The following is a 12,053-nucleotide window of genomic DNA, read 5'->3' as shown; positions in this document are numbered from 1 at the left end:
TTCTAAGAACAAGAAAGGGAACCTGGCCTACTTGGACTATAATGCAAGCTTAACAGATTCCAGCTAAAGATGAACTGCTACAACTTCAAGAGCTAGGAACCCAAACTACAGGTGTAGGTCGTGGTTTTTTTATCCCCTTGTGTGGAATTTTTCCACGTAAAAATCCTCTGCCTTATTTACGTACAGTTTTATTAGCATTCTCAGCAGAATCTCGTAGAGGACCAGGTACTCTAGTGTTTGGTGGACTCATACAAACTAACAATTGGTATCAGAGCGGGTTCCTCCTATCAGGCTAACACACAGGAAGGATCCTCATGGCTGCTCCACCAAATTTTGAAGAAGGTCAATCTACATACCGACCACCTAGGTTCAATGGACAATACTATGGGTGGTGGAAAACAAGATTGCATGATTTTATGATAGCCGAGGATTCCAAGTTATGGGATATCATATGCGATGGTCCTTATGTTCCAACCAAGGAACTGGAAGAACTTCCATTTTCAATGGCAAAAATCAATAATGAGTACACTAAAGCAGACAAGAAAGCTGTGGAGAAGAATTTTCGTGCCAAGAAAATTCTAGTATGTGGAATAGGACTTGAAGAGTACAATCGAATCTTCACCTGCGACACTACCAAGGAGATATGGGAAGATTTGCAAATAGCTCATGAGGGAACCACACAAGTAAAATAGTCTAAGATTGATATGCTTAGTACCGAGTATGAACTCTTCAAAATGAGGGACGATGAATCCATTCAAGATGTGCATACAAGATTCACTTCCATCATAAATTAGTTACACTCACTTGGTGAAACTATTCCTAGAAACAAGCTAGTGAAGAAAATCCTTAGGATTCTGCCTAGCTCTTGGGAAAGCAAAGTGAATGTTATTACTGAATCAAAGGACTTACAGGAGCTGACCATAGAAGAGCTGATCAGAAATTTGAAGACCTACGAGTTGAAGAGGAACATAGACAGTGAAAGAAGAGAACCAAAAAAGGAAAAGAACCTAGTACTTAAAGCTGATAACAATGATTCAAGTGATGAAGACAGTGACATGGCTTACTTAACCAAAAGATTTCAGAAGATGGTCAGAAGAAATGGAGAAATGCTAAAAACGGATAGCTCTAACATACCAAAGAACTATTATCTTTGTTACAAGTGTGGAAATCCTGGACACTTCATGAAAGACTATCCTCTCTTGAATCAAGAATTCTCCAAGAACTACCATAGGAAAATAGCTAAGATGAACCCGGTTCCTTTCAAGGACTTCAAGAGAAAAAGATCCGCTCACAATATGATGAGACAGGCTCTTGCAGCATGGGGGGATTCCTCTAGTGAGTCTGAAAATAAACCAAATACTTGTGATGGTTCCATGATGGCAGTTGAAGGCGAGGAGATTGAATATGACTTAACTTTTGCTTTGATGGCTCAATCAAATGATGATGAAGATGATGGCAACAAAGAGGTAAATTTCAGGGATGTTCAGATAAATCTGAAATCCTATTCTCCAAAAAAACTCATGTCTTTAACTAATGTATTAATTAATGCTTTTCATAGTCTTGTGGAGGATAGGGATTCTTTGACCTTAGAATTAGGAGAATCTAAACAAACTAGAGACAACTTAGTGGTTGTAGTTACTGACCATAAGAGAACTATTGAAATCTTCAGAAAAGAAAAGGATGATCTTTTGGCAGAAATTACAGACATAAGGGAAACAATAGTGAAATCATGGACTAAGTCAAAACCTGAAAATTATGGAAAGGGAAAGGAGATAGCCAGTGAGAAACACATTAGGCTTGAAAATAAGGTGAAAGCTATAAGAACTAGGATGTGTGATGAAATTGAGAAAAACGAGCAAATCCAAACTAATCTAGAAAAAGTAAAGAATGATCTTGAAAAGTCCCTAAAGTGGACCTGGTCCTTAGAAGCTACCACTACCATGCATACTAATGATTGTGAAAACAGGCAGGGAATAGGGTTCCAAAGGGAGAAAACTCCTCACAACCCTCACAGCAAGTACGTCACTGTCTCTGGTAACTGGCCTTGTCCCTAATGTGGGAACACTGGGCACTTCAAAGAAAATCTCCAGGCCAAGAATCAATCTGTGTAGAAAAACAAAGTGTTTGCTAAAAAAGTGACTACAAAAGAGGGACCAGGTTCCACTCACAAAAAATGCACATTACCTGCATGGACTAAAAGAACTCTTATTCATCCTCTTGCCTACTACAACGGACCCAAACTTGCTTGGGTTCCTAAAACTAACTCTCAATCTCTTGTGCATGGAACAATGAAAGGAAGCGGTGAACAATGGTTCATGGATAGTGGGTGTTGAAAGCACATGACTGGGAACACCATGTACTTTCTTTCACTAAAAGCCCTGCAAGGAGGGAGTGTATCCTTTGGCAATGGAAAAAAGGGGTACATTCTTGGAGTTGGAAAAATCGGGAAGTCACTCACTCATTCTATTGAAAATGTGTACTATGTCAATGGCCTTAAGTACAATCTCTTGAGTGTTTCTCAAATCTGTGATAAAGGAAACAAGGTGGAATTTTTGTCCAAAATATGTATAGTCATTGATCTTGTGACTGGTGAAGTAGTACTTGTGGCCAAAAGATACACGAACATCTATGTTGCTGATTTCAAGTCCTTACAGAGTGGTGATCTGAGTTGTCTGAAAGCTGTTGATGATGATGCTGAACTATGGCATAGAAGACTGGGCCACACAAGTTTCTCTCTTCTGAACAAACTAATTCAGAAGGACCTGGTCCATGGTCTGCCTATGTCAAAATTCAAGATGCAAAAGGTCTTTGATGTCTGTGCTAGAGGAAAACATATGAAGTCCTCCTTTAAGTGTAAAAGCGATGTGAGCACCTCAAAACCACTAGAGCTTCTGCATATGGATCTATGTGGACATGTGAGAGTGCAAAGCAGAAGAGGAAAAAGATACATTTTTATGATAGTGGATGACTACTCCAAATTCACATGGACTCTATTTCTCAAAAACAAAGATGAAACTGTTGAGGTGTTTGTGGCTTTTGTGAAGAAAATCCAGGTGAAGATGGAGTCTAGAGTCGCATGCATTAGATCAGATCATGGGATAGAATTTGATAATGTCAAATTTGATAAATTCTGCAATGACAATGGCATCACTCACCACTTCTCAGCTCCCAGAACTCCCCAGCAAAATGGAGTAGTAGAAAGGAAGAACAAAACTCTAGAAGAGATGGCAAGAACAATGTTGATCGATAGTGGAATTGCAAAGAACTTCTGGGCTGAAGTTGTCAACAGTGCCTGCTATTTGGTGAACAGGTGCATGATCAAATCACTTCTAAACAAAACCCCCTAAGAATTGTTGAATGGAAGGAAACCCAAGTTGACTCACCTAAGAAACTTTTGGGTGCAAATGCTATGTTCTCAACAATGGAAAGGATTAGCTTGGAAAATTCGATGCCAAGAGAGATGAAGGAATATTTCTGGGATACTCTTCTCAAAGCAAGGATTACAAGATATATAATAAGCAGACTCAATGTGTTGAGGAAAGTGTTCATGTTATTTTTGATGAGTCTTATCCATCCTGTGAGAAGAGTGCTGAGGAAGATCAAGATGGAGAAACCTTACTAGTCCCTGGTGAAGTCATTAACATGAAAAACATAAAGGAAGATATGATGAGTCAAGTAAAGGAGATAAGTGAAGACAATACTACCTCATCTTCAATATAACCAAGAACTTCAATTACAACTACTGAAGCTGAAGAAAGAGCGGTTGATGCAGTTCAGGGAACTTCACTAGCACCTGAGAGAAGAACAGAGGAAAACCATCCAAACGTACCATCTTCCTCTCAGAATGAACCTTAGACATTTAACTAGAGACACCAAAGCTCTCGTCCGATGGACCATATTATTACTCCTCTAGATTCTAGAGTACAAACCAGGTCAAGAGCTAGAAATTCACTTGCCTTCTCAGCTTTTCTCTCCCAGATAGAACCCAAGAATATCAAGGATGCCTTGAAAGATACAGATTGGATTACAACCATGCAAGACGACCTACATCAGTTTGAGAGAAACAATGTGTGGCACCTGGTACCTATACCCTCAGATCGAACCATTATAGGAACTATGTGGGTATTCAGAAACAAGCTCGATGAACATGGAATTGCCACAAGGAACAAGGCCAGGCTAGTGGTTCAAGGCTACAATCAGGAGGAAGGAATTAACTATGATGAAATGTTTGCTCCAGTGGCTCGCATAGAAGCTATTAGAATCCTAATCGCTTTTGCATCTCATATGGAATTCACCTTATTCCAAATGGATGTCAAGAGTGAATTTTTTAATGGACTTCTTAAGGAAGAAGTCTATGTGAAGCAACCTCTAGGGTTTGAATGTCATGAGCATCCTGAATATGTTTTCAAACTGGACAAATCCTTATACAGACTGAAGTAGGCTCCTCGAGCTTAGTATGAAAGGCTATCAAAGTTCCTCTTGGAAAATGGCTTTAAAAGAGGGAAAATTGACAACACTCTTTTCTTAAAGAAACGAGGAAGGAACTTGCTCATTGTTCAAGTCTATGTTGATGATATCATTTTTGGAGCAACAGCTGATTCTCTATGTGAAGAATTTGCAAAACTCATAGGAAGTGAATTTGAAATGAGCATGATGGGGGAGTTGAACTTCTTCTTGGGTCTTCAAGTAAAACAATCCCCAAAGGGTATATCCATTTGTCAGCAAAAATACATCAGGGAGCTCTTGAAGAGGTTTGACATGGAAGCATCAAAGGTGATAGACACTCCCATTGCTACTGCCACTCGACTGGACATGGATGAAACTGGATTTCCCGTGAATCAAACCATGTATAGAGGCAATATTGGGTCTCTACTCTATCTCACTACTAGCAGACCTGATATTATTTTTAGTGTGGGGCTGTGTGCAAGGTTTCAATCAAATCCCAAGAAATCTCACTTGAAGGCTGCCAAAAGAATACTGAGATATCTCAAAGGAACACATGACCTGGTGTTGTATTATCCCTCAGGTGAAAGTTTTAATCTCATTAGTTATGCTGATGCAGATTATGCAGGTTATCTTGTGGATAGGAAAAACACTTCTGGAATGGCTCACTTCTTAGGTTCATGTTTTATCTCTTGGGGAACAAGGAAGCAAAATTCAGTGGCTCTTTCAATAGCTGAAGCTGAATATGTAGCCGCCGCATCCTGCTGTGCTCAACTTTTATGGATCAAGTAGCAACTAGAGGACTTTGGGGTACTCACTAAGAGTGTTCCCCTTCTATGTGACAACACCAGTGCACTCAACATGGCTAAGAATCCAGTTCAACAAAAAAGGACAAAACATATTAATATGAGACATCACTTTCTGAGGGACAATGTGGAGATAGGGCTGATATGTATGAAGTTCTGCAGCATAGAAGATCAAATTGCAGACATTTTCACTAAGGACTAAGTAGGGAACAATTTGAAAGAAACAGAGTGAAGTTGGGGCCTTTAAAGCCCAATTAAGAACCTGATTCCTCTTTATCTGGCTAAAAGTGTTTTCTGGCCATGTCTAACTCACTTTAATACCATTGCAGGTAAACACGCATGATGATTATAGAAGATGTAGATGCAGTGCATGAATGATAAAAGGATTGATTCTTTCAAATAAAAGGTCAAGAACCTGGTTCTTGTACCAAAGGTTAGTAATTCTGTGCATTCTTTAATACACGTCTTAAAAAGGGTACAAAACACAACTGCCATATTATTCAACTTTTCAGATCCTGCTGTCACGTCTCTTCACTTCAAATCGTTCCATCTCTCTCTCAAACATTACACTTCTCCACACCCAACTGTCGTTTATGCCTCTTCCTCTCTCTTCATAATTATCCTCTCCTCATAAAAACCCTTTTCTATTCTCCCTAACCATAATTCCTCTATTAGAATTTCCCAAAAGCATCGTCACACCACTTTTTCAATGGCTGAGACAAACTCTAACCTCCCTGCCTCAATCGTAACTACTACTAATAAACCTATGGAGACTTCCGCTCCTACTAAGCCTTCCTTACCCACTCTTACTCTTCCCGCTCAGGTCACACCTTACCCAGTTTTCTCATCTCTCTCTATTTTAGAAACCCCTAAAATTGTGGCTCTATCCTCTCCTTCTTCTGAGGATCCCACCAGTCTGCCATCATTGGTACCGATTCTGTGGTGGCAGTAGTACCATTTGAGGAAGATAAAAATGTTGTAACCGTCTTTGTGGTGTCTGCTGATGGTGTACTGCATGAGATCATCTCTCAGAAAAATGAGGTACAAGGTGTGGGGGACGAAGGGGCCATTGTAACTGTTAAAAGGGATGCACTAGCAGATACTACTGGGCCATAACATGAGGAACCTAATCCCTCTCCGGAGGACCCAGGTCACGGCTCTCATTCCCAGGATAGTTCTGTTCCTACATTCGCTGTGCCCTTGGAAATACAAGTACCTGAAATGAGATCTAGTGATAAGGAGGACTTAGATAATGTGGCTCTTGATGTGTTCATAGTTAAGCGGAGGGTTGTGTCCACTCCTGACTTTGAAACCAAACAATCTACTACCAGGATTCAAGCTAAGGTGGCCTACGATTCTACCCTTCAAAAGAGCAAGAAAAATAGTAAGATGAAAAGGAGAAAGTTGGTGAAAGACAGTGTATCTGTAAGTGATGAGGCGATCCCTGTAGTAGAGGTGGAAGAGGAAACCCCAGATGAACCTGGTTCACTGGTTAGACGGACTTCAAAAAAGACGAAGCCTGTTTCAATAGAGAAGGGGTCAACCTCTAAGTCCAAGTTGAAAGAGGTGGTGAGTGAGTTCTCGGTATCTGATCAGGATGTATTAGTCAAATCCAAGGGAAAAGGAAAATTAAGTGGTAAGAAGTCCGGCAAATTCAAGTCTGAAATTTTTGAAGAACTTGGTTCTGTGAAGGAATGAGAAGTGAAGTCAGCCTTGGCTTTGAATGCTTGAGGCAGCAAAAACTTCTGCTGGGTTGTACGTTTGACCCAGCAATCTCTGAGATGGCTGGTATGCGTCAAATTCTGGAAATAGTCGAGTTTCAACGCTGGGCACATTTATTCCAAATAGATGAACCTATGGTACATGAGGATGAGGTACAAAGTTTCTTTGCTAGCCTCTTTCCCGTTGAGACTGACCATATTTGTGCTTTGGTCAATAGAGTGGACATTGTGTTTGATGGAAAGTTGTTTGGATAGATTCTTAATGTTCCTACAGCGGGTGTGTCCAGTATAAAAGATATGTGTCAGTTTAACTTCAGAAATGCCGTGGTAAAAGACAATGCAAACCAAAAGAGGGACCATATCCATAAGAAAGCACTACTCCCTGTCTATCAACTGTTGTTCGAATTGGTTAACAAAGTTCTATTGCCTCGAGCTGAGAGGAGGTCAGTGACTTCTAAGTCTGACCTGTTCTTGATGGAGCAACTGGACAGTTTTACTCCTGTGAGTCTGCCTGCTATTATGATTGAACACATGCAAAAGGTTGCCACCTTCAAAGATGGTAATCATCGCCTTCCCTATGGGTTCCTGCTTACTCGAGTGTTTAAATTCTTTGAAGTACCACTGGGGACAAGCAAGGTGGGGACTAAGAAGCAGACTTTCTCACAGACCACTTTGGAAGAATGCGAGTGCATAGAAAAGAACGGGGGGGGGGAGATAGGATGTACATCAACCGTATCACAGCTTATTAATGCTCAAAATAGTGCAGCTGAGGAAATTCATCGGTTGAAGGCCAGGAATGCTATCTTGGAAGGTCTACAATCCCAAGGGGTTCCGGTGCCAAGTTATGAAGTAGCTCATTTGACAAAGGAGAATACTGATCTCAGGGCGCAAGTAGAGAACCTGAAGCAAAACTGCTCAATGAGCAAAAGTCAGGAAATGCCCGAATAGACCTTGTTCTTCAAACACTTGCTGCAGCTTCCAAGCACTTTACTCCTAGTGCCCCCTAAGTACCTCTTTAGTGACCAGTTTCTGGAAATGTTTGTTAAAGTTTTTTTTTTATTTTGGCAGATGTTTTTTTTTGTATATGGTTGGGATAAAACACCACTGCTCCCGTTTTAACAAGTCCAATGTTGCCTTTTACTTTTTTAAAGCAAAGGCATATTAAAGTTTTATTAATATCAATTCTATCCTCTTTCATTATATCAGTACTTTACTTCTGTGTTTCTATTCTCAATCATGTTTGTGTGCACATATGTGACATGAGTTAGCTTAGTTAGATTTCTTTGTGTTGTTCTTCTGTTTGTGTTTTTTAATGAGGCCAAAAGGGGGAAAATAATAGTATGGGGAACACATGTGTACGAAAGGGCATAGAGTCAGGGGGAACCTGTGTTCTCCTATTACTTAATATGGTTCTTACTGCTCTAAATCCACTCTATAAATGTTAAGTTTGTCATCATCAAAAAGGGGGAAATTGATAGGTTTTAAATATTCTTGCCTTATGTTTTGATGATCTAAGAAACTTACTATTAAGAACCAGATAGGGAACCTGACCTACTTGGTCTATACTACAACCTAACAGATTCTAGCTAAAGGTGAACTGCTACAGCTTCAGGAGCTAGGAACCTAAACAAGGACTTGATACCCTTGTGGTTTCCTCATAGCAGAACAAAGTCAATTGGACACGGCTGGAAATGAAGTGACTGCCTCCACTATTTCTGCCGCACTACACTATTTCCAGCACCCACTCATTCTCTGACCAACTAAAGTGCTCACAACATTTCAAGTGATGTGATCAAGGTGTACCAACAATGAGTTTATACAAAAACATCACTTGAATGTTTCAGTTTCTCATTCAAGCTTCTTGCCATAAACAGAGAAATCAATCCTCAAGAGCTTGAAGAAAAAAGTTGAACGCAACTATAGACCAAATCCTAAAGTTAGCTTGTTGTTCTAGTTGAGTTGTAACTTTGTAATTGTACTTATTGTATCTCCTAAATTGCTTAGCTAGAAGCGTTGATTAGGAATCCTCTTGTAAATCCGTAAACTCCTTGAGTTTATGTTGTGACTAGGTTTAGTCATAAGTAAAAGCCTTTGTAACTGTAAAGTGAAAAAGTGGCTTGTGGTGAGAGCATCACAAGTTAGTAAAAATCTTTGTAACTAGGGAGTGACAAAGTGGCTTGTGGTAAGAGTACCACAAGTTAGTTGAGTAAATTCTTTGTAATGGAGTCATTACAAAGTGGCTTGTAATAGGTTTTTACAAGTTAGTAAAGTTGAAAGCCTACATGTATAGGTCGTGGTTTTTTGTTCCCCTTGTGTGGGATTTTTCCACATAAAAATCCTCTGCCTTATTTACGTACATTTTTATTAGCATTCTCAGCAGAATCTCGTAGAGGACCAGGCACTCCACTGTTTGGTGGACTCACACAAACTAACAGGACGTCAATGCATAGATATATGCAACTTTATTTTTTATAAACTTGTCGGTAAGGTCCTAATCAGTTTGCATGCTGATTTAAAACCTGTTAAATCTGAAAGTCTTTAAGTAGAAAAAATACAGTTTCAGAGTTGCAGAATTTAAAATCGCCCTATAGGCTTGCCTAAACGCAGAACATTGATGTCCTAAGAACATGATAACTACGTTGATATAGTAAAACAATGAGCAGTTTTCAAAACGGACTCTTGAGTTCCTATAGGCATGCTTTCTAGTAGTAGTGAATGAAGGCAATGTTTAAAAGACCGATTAAAGAAGCGGACAATTGATTAAGCCAATTTCATATGAAATAACACGAATTAGACTGACTTGTGTAACTAAATTGTTTTTAATTCTATTGGCAGAATTCCTGATTTTATTCCCTATAAGCATGATATTTAGTTGTTAAGAGCTGATGTTAGAAACTAATAGGCATGATTTCTAGTGGAAACAATTGTAAATGCCTGATGTAACAGAAACTGAACCTGATCACATTCTAAGGCATGCTATATAATTATAAAGCCATTTAGGTCCTATAGGCATGATTTCTATTATTGGAACCATTTAAACCCTATAGTCATGGTCACTAGTATGGTAAAGCAAACATAACAAGTATATTAACAAGATCCTATAGGCATAGTTTCTAGTATGATAAAGCAGACATAGCAAGTATATTAATAAAATCCTATAGGCATGGTTTTTACCCGTATTACCCCATAGATGTATAACTACCCACCCCTTTTCACTAATCACCCCAATATTCATTTACAAATAATTGTTACTGACCAGCTGTATAATTACATAAATAGATAAAAATAAAAGAAAAAGTTACTCTATAGGGAGCCTTAAGATGGCCCAAATGATTTTCCCAAGCCTCCAATAACCTCAAATTCCAAATTCCATAGACAATATCATTGTCTTGGTGCGTCAGAGTTCCCTAAGGATCTCAAGGATCCCAGGAAGTGCTCACACATAGACTTTATAACTAGAACTGAGTAAGTGTAGTGTAGAAAAGCTAGATCCAGTGCATTAGAGTTTAGAGGGATCTCATAGGGATCCCAAGGCAGTCACACACTGGATAGGTAGAACTTAAGTACCTAAGAGTGAAGTGAGAGTACTTGACATGGTTTTGAAAAGATTTTAATAGGAAAGTAGTATTTGAAAAGACTTAGTAGTTTTATAAATAGGAGAGTTGTTCAGTAAAACAGTTTTAACAAGAGTTGTGTAATCACACAAACAGATCAAACATAGAGCCAAAATAGGTTCACCAACACTCAAATACCAAACCTTCACACATGGGTAATTGGGGCTGGGAACACACAATACAAGTAAACAGAATTCTTAGCAATTAAAAGGGGTAGTTAATAGTGCAAACAATAAGACATGGATTCAGGGGTGCTAGTTAGAATATAGGGACAGAATCAGATATGCTTTGGGGGTTCATGGGATTAGGGATATCAAATAATACAACACAATAGGAACTCTAGAACCAACACAGAATCAAACAACTTAGAGTAACAAAATTGCTTTGCAAAGAAAGGCTCATGCTAGAAACTAACTAGCAAGTAAACCAGCATTCAAAGACAAGGTAGAGTCTAGTATAAACAAACTACTAGTTCATAAGACATGTTGATTCTAGAAGATAGAAGACATAACTAGGTAAAGTAATGGGTCCATTACAAGTTGAACAACAAAACAAAAAGATAGAAACATATTAAGAATATGATGAACTAAAGCAGTATGAAACACATTGGTGTGAGAACTTTAATTTAAAATCAGAACATACCAGTAAAGAGAATAAACGAAAGGTAAAGAACAGGAGATAGCAATAATTAGTATTGGCTTGCAACCGGGTTATTTAGTAACAATAGTAAGCAATAAAGAAAGAAGAAGAGCTTTTGAGTATTTGAGAGATGTGAACTAAATGTGTCTCTGTGTGTGTAAGACTGTAGAAGAGAGAAATATATATAGTAGTTTGAAAGCTAGGTAAAATAAGGTAAGAATCACAAAATTCAGTAATTATAGAACTCAAAATAAAATCAGTTCGAGCCCTCCCTTAATTAAGGGAATTAATTCAAACATTAAAGGGCAGATGACAAGTTAGGAAAGAAATCATGCATAGCTGAAGTATAACAAATAAGGATTTCAAATAGTTCAAGTATAGAACAGGTAATTAGGGCTAGGTTTAGAAAATTCTAATTAAGGAGATAGTTAGTAAGAATCAAGTAACAATGCAGACAAGGTAAGGGAAGTTAGTTTAGGCAAGCAAATCAATCACATTGAGTAGAAAGGTAAGAATCCAAGGTTTAAAGGAAAGTCTTCAAATCAAACCAAGAAACAGGGAATTTAGAATCAATCAAAGAGAAAGTCATGAAAAGAGTTAACGTTTAGCATATAAATAAAGTATGACATGGATAGTCAAGAGTCGACACACAACTCTGGCAAACATGAAAGTTAAATAATAGTGATTCAATGAGAAAGAGGCAAGTCTTGAACAGTCGAGATGAACACAAACACATATAATCAGTGTTAGTTTAGGCCAAGAAACTCAGTAGAAATATATCAAGGAAAAATAGTCACGAGAAATCACAAAAACTCAAAACGAGAACCGGT

The 12,053-nt window shown here is 38.6% G+C and overlaps 2 protein-coding genes across 2 annotated transcripts; both read left to right on the top strand.

Annotated features, from left to right (window-relative positions):
• Positions 1–416: 416 nt before the first annotated feature.
• On the top strand, positions 417–3,720 carry LOC138878481 (uncharacterized). Its single transcript, XM_070158163.1, has 4 exons — positions 417–683; positions 795–2,034; positions 2,536–3,302; positions 3,586–3,720. Exons 1-4 carry the CDS (start codon positions 417–419, stop codon positions 3,718–3,720), a joined length of 2,409 nt encoding a protein of 802 aa, XP_070014264.1.
• Positions 3,721–4,224: 504 nt separating this feature from the next.
• Positions 4,225–5,235, top strand: LOC138878480 (uncharacterized mitochondrial protein AtMg00810-like). The gene is made up of 2 exons (XM_070158162.1): positions 4,225–4,373; positions 4,500–5,235. The coding sequence occupies exons 1-2, from the start codon at positions 4,225–4,227 to the stop codon at positions 5,233–5,235; spliced, it is 885 nt and encodes a 294-aa protein (XP_070014263.1).
• Positions 5,236–12,053: the final 6,818 nt, after the last annotated feature.

This window comes from Nicotiana sylvestris, chromosome 9, assembly GCF_000393655.2.
Source record: "Nicotiana sylvestris chromosome 9, ASM39365v2, whole genome shotgun sequence".
Taxonomy (NCBI): domain Eukaryota; kingdom Viridiplantae; phylum Streptophyta; class Magnoliopsida; order Solanales; family Solanaceae; genus Nicotiana; species Nicotiana sylvestris.
The sequence above is the reverse complement of the archived record's forward strand: the minus strand, read 5'-3'. Positions and strand labels throughout refer to the sequence as shown.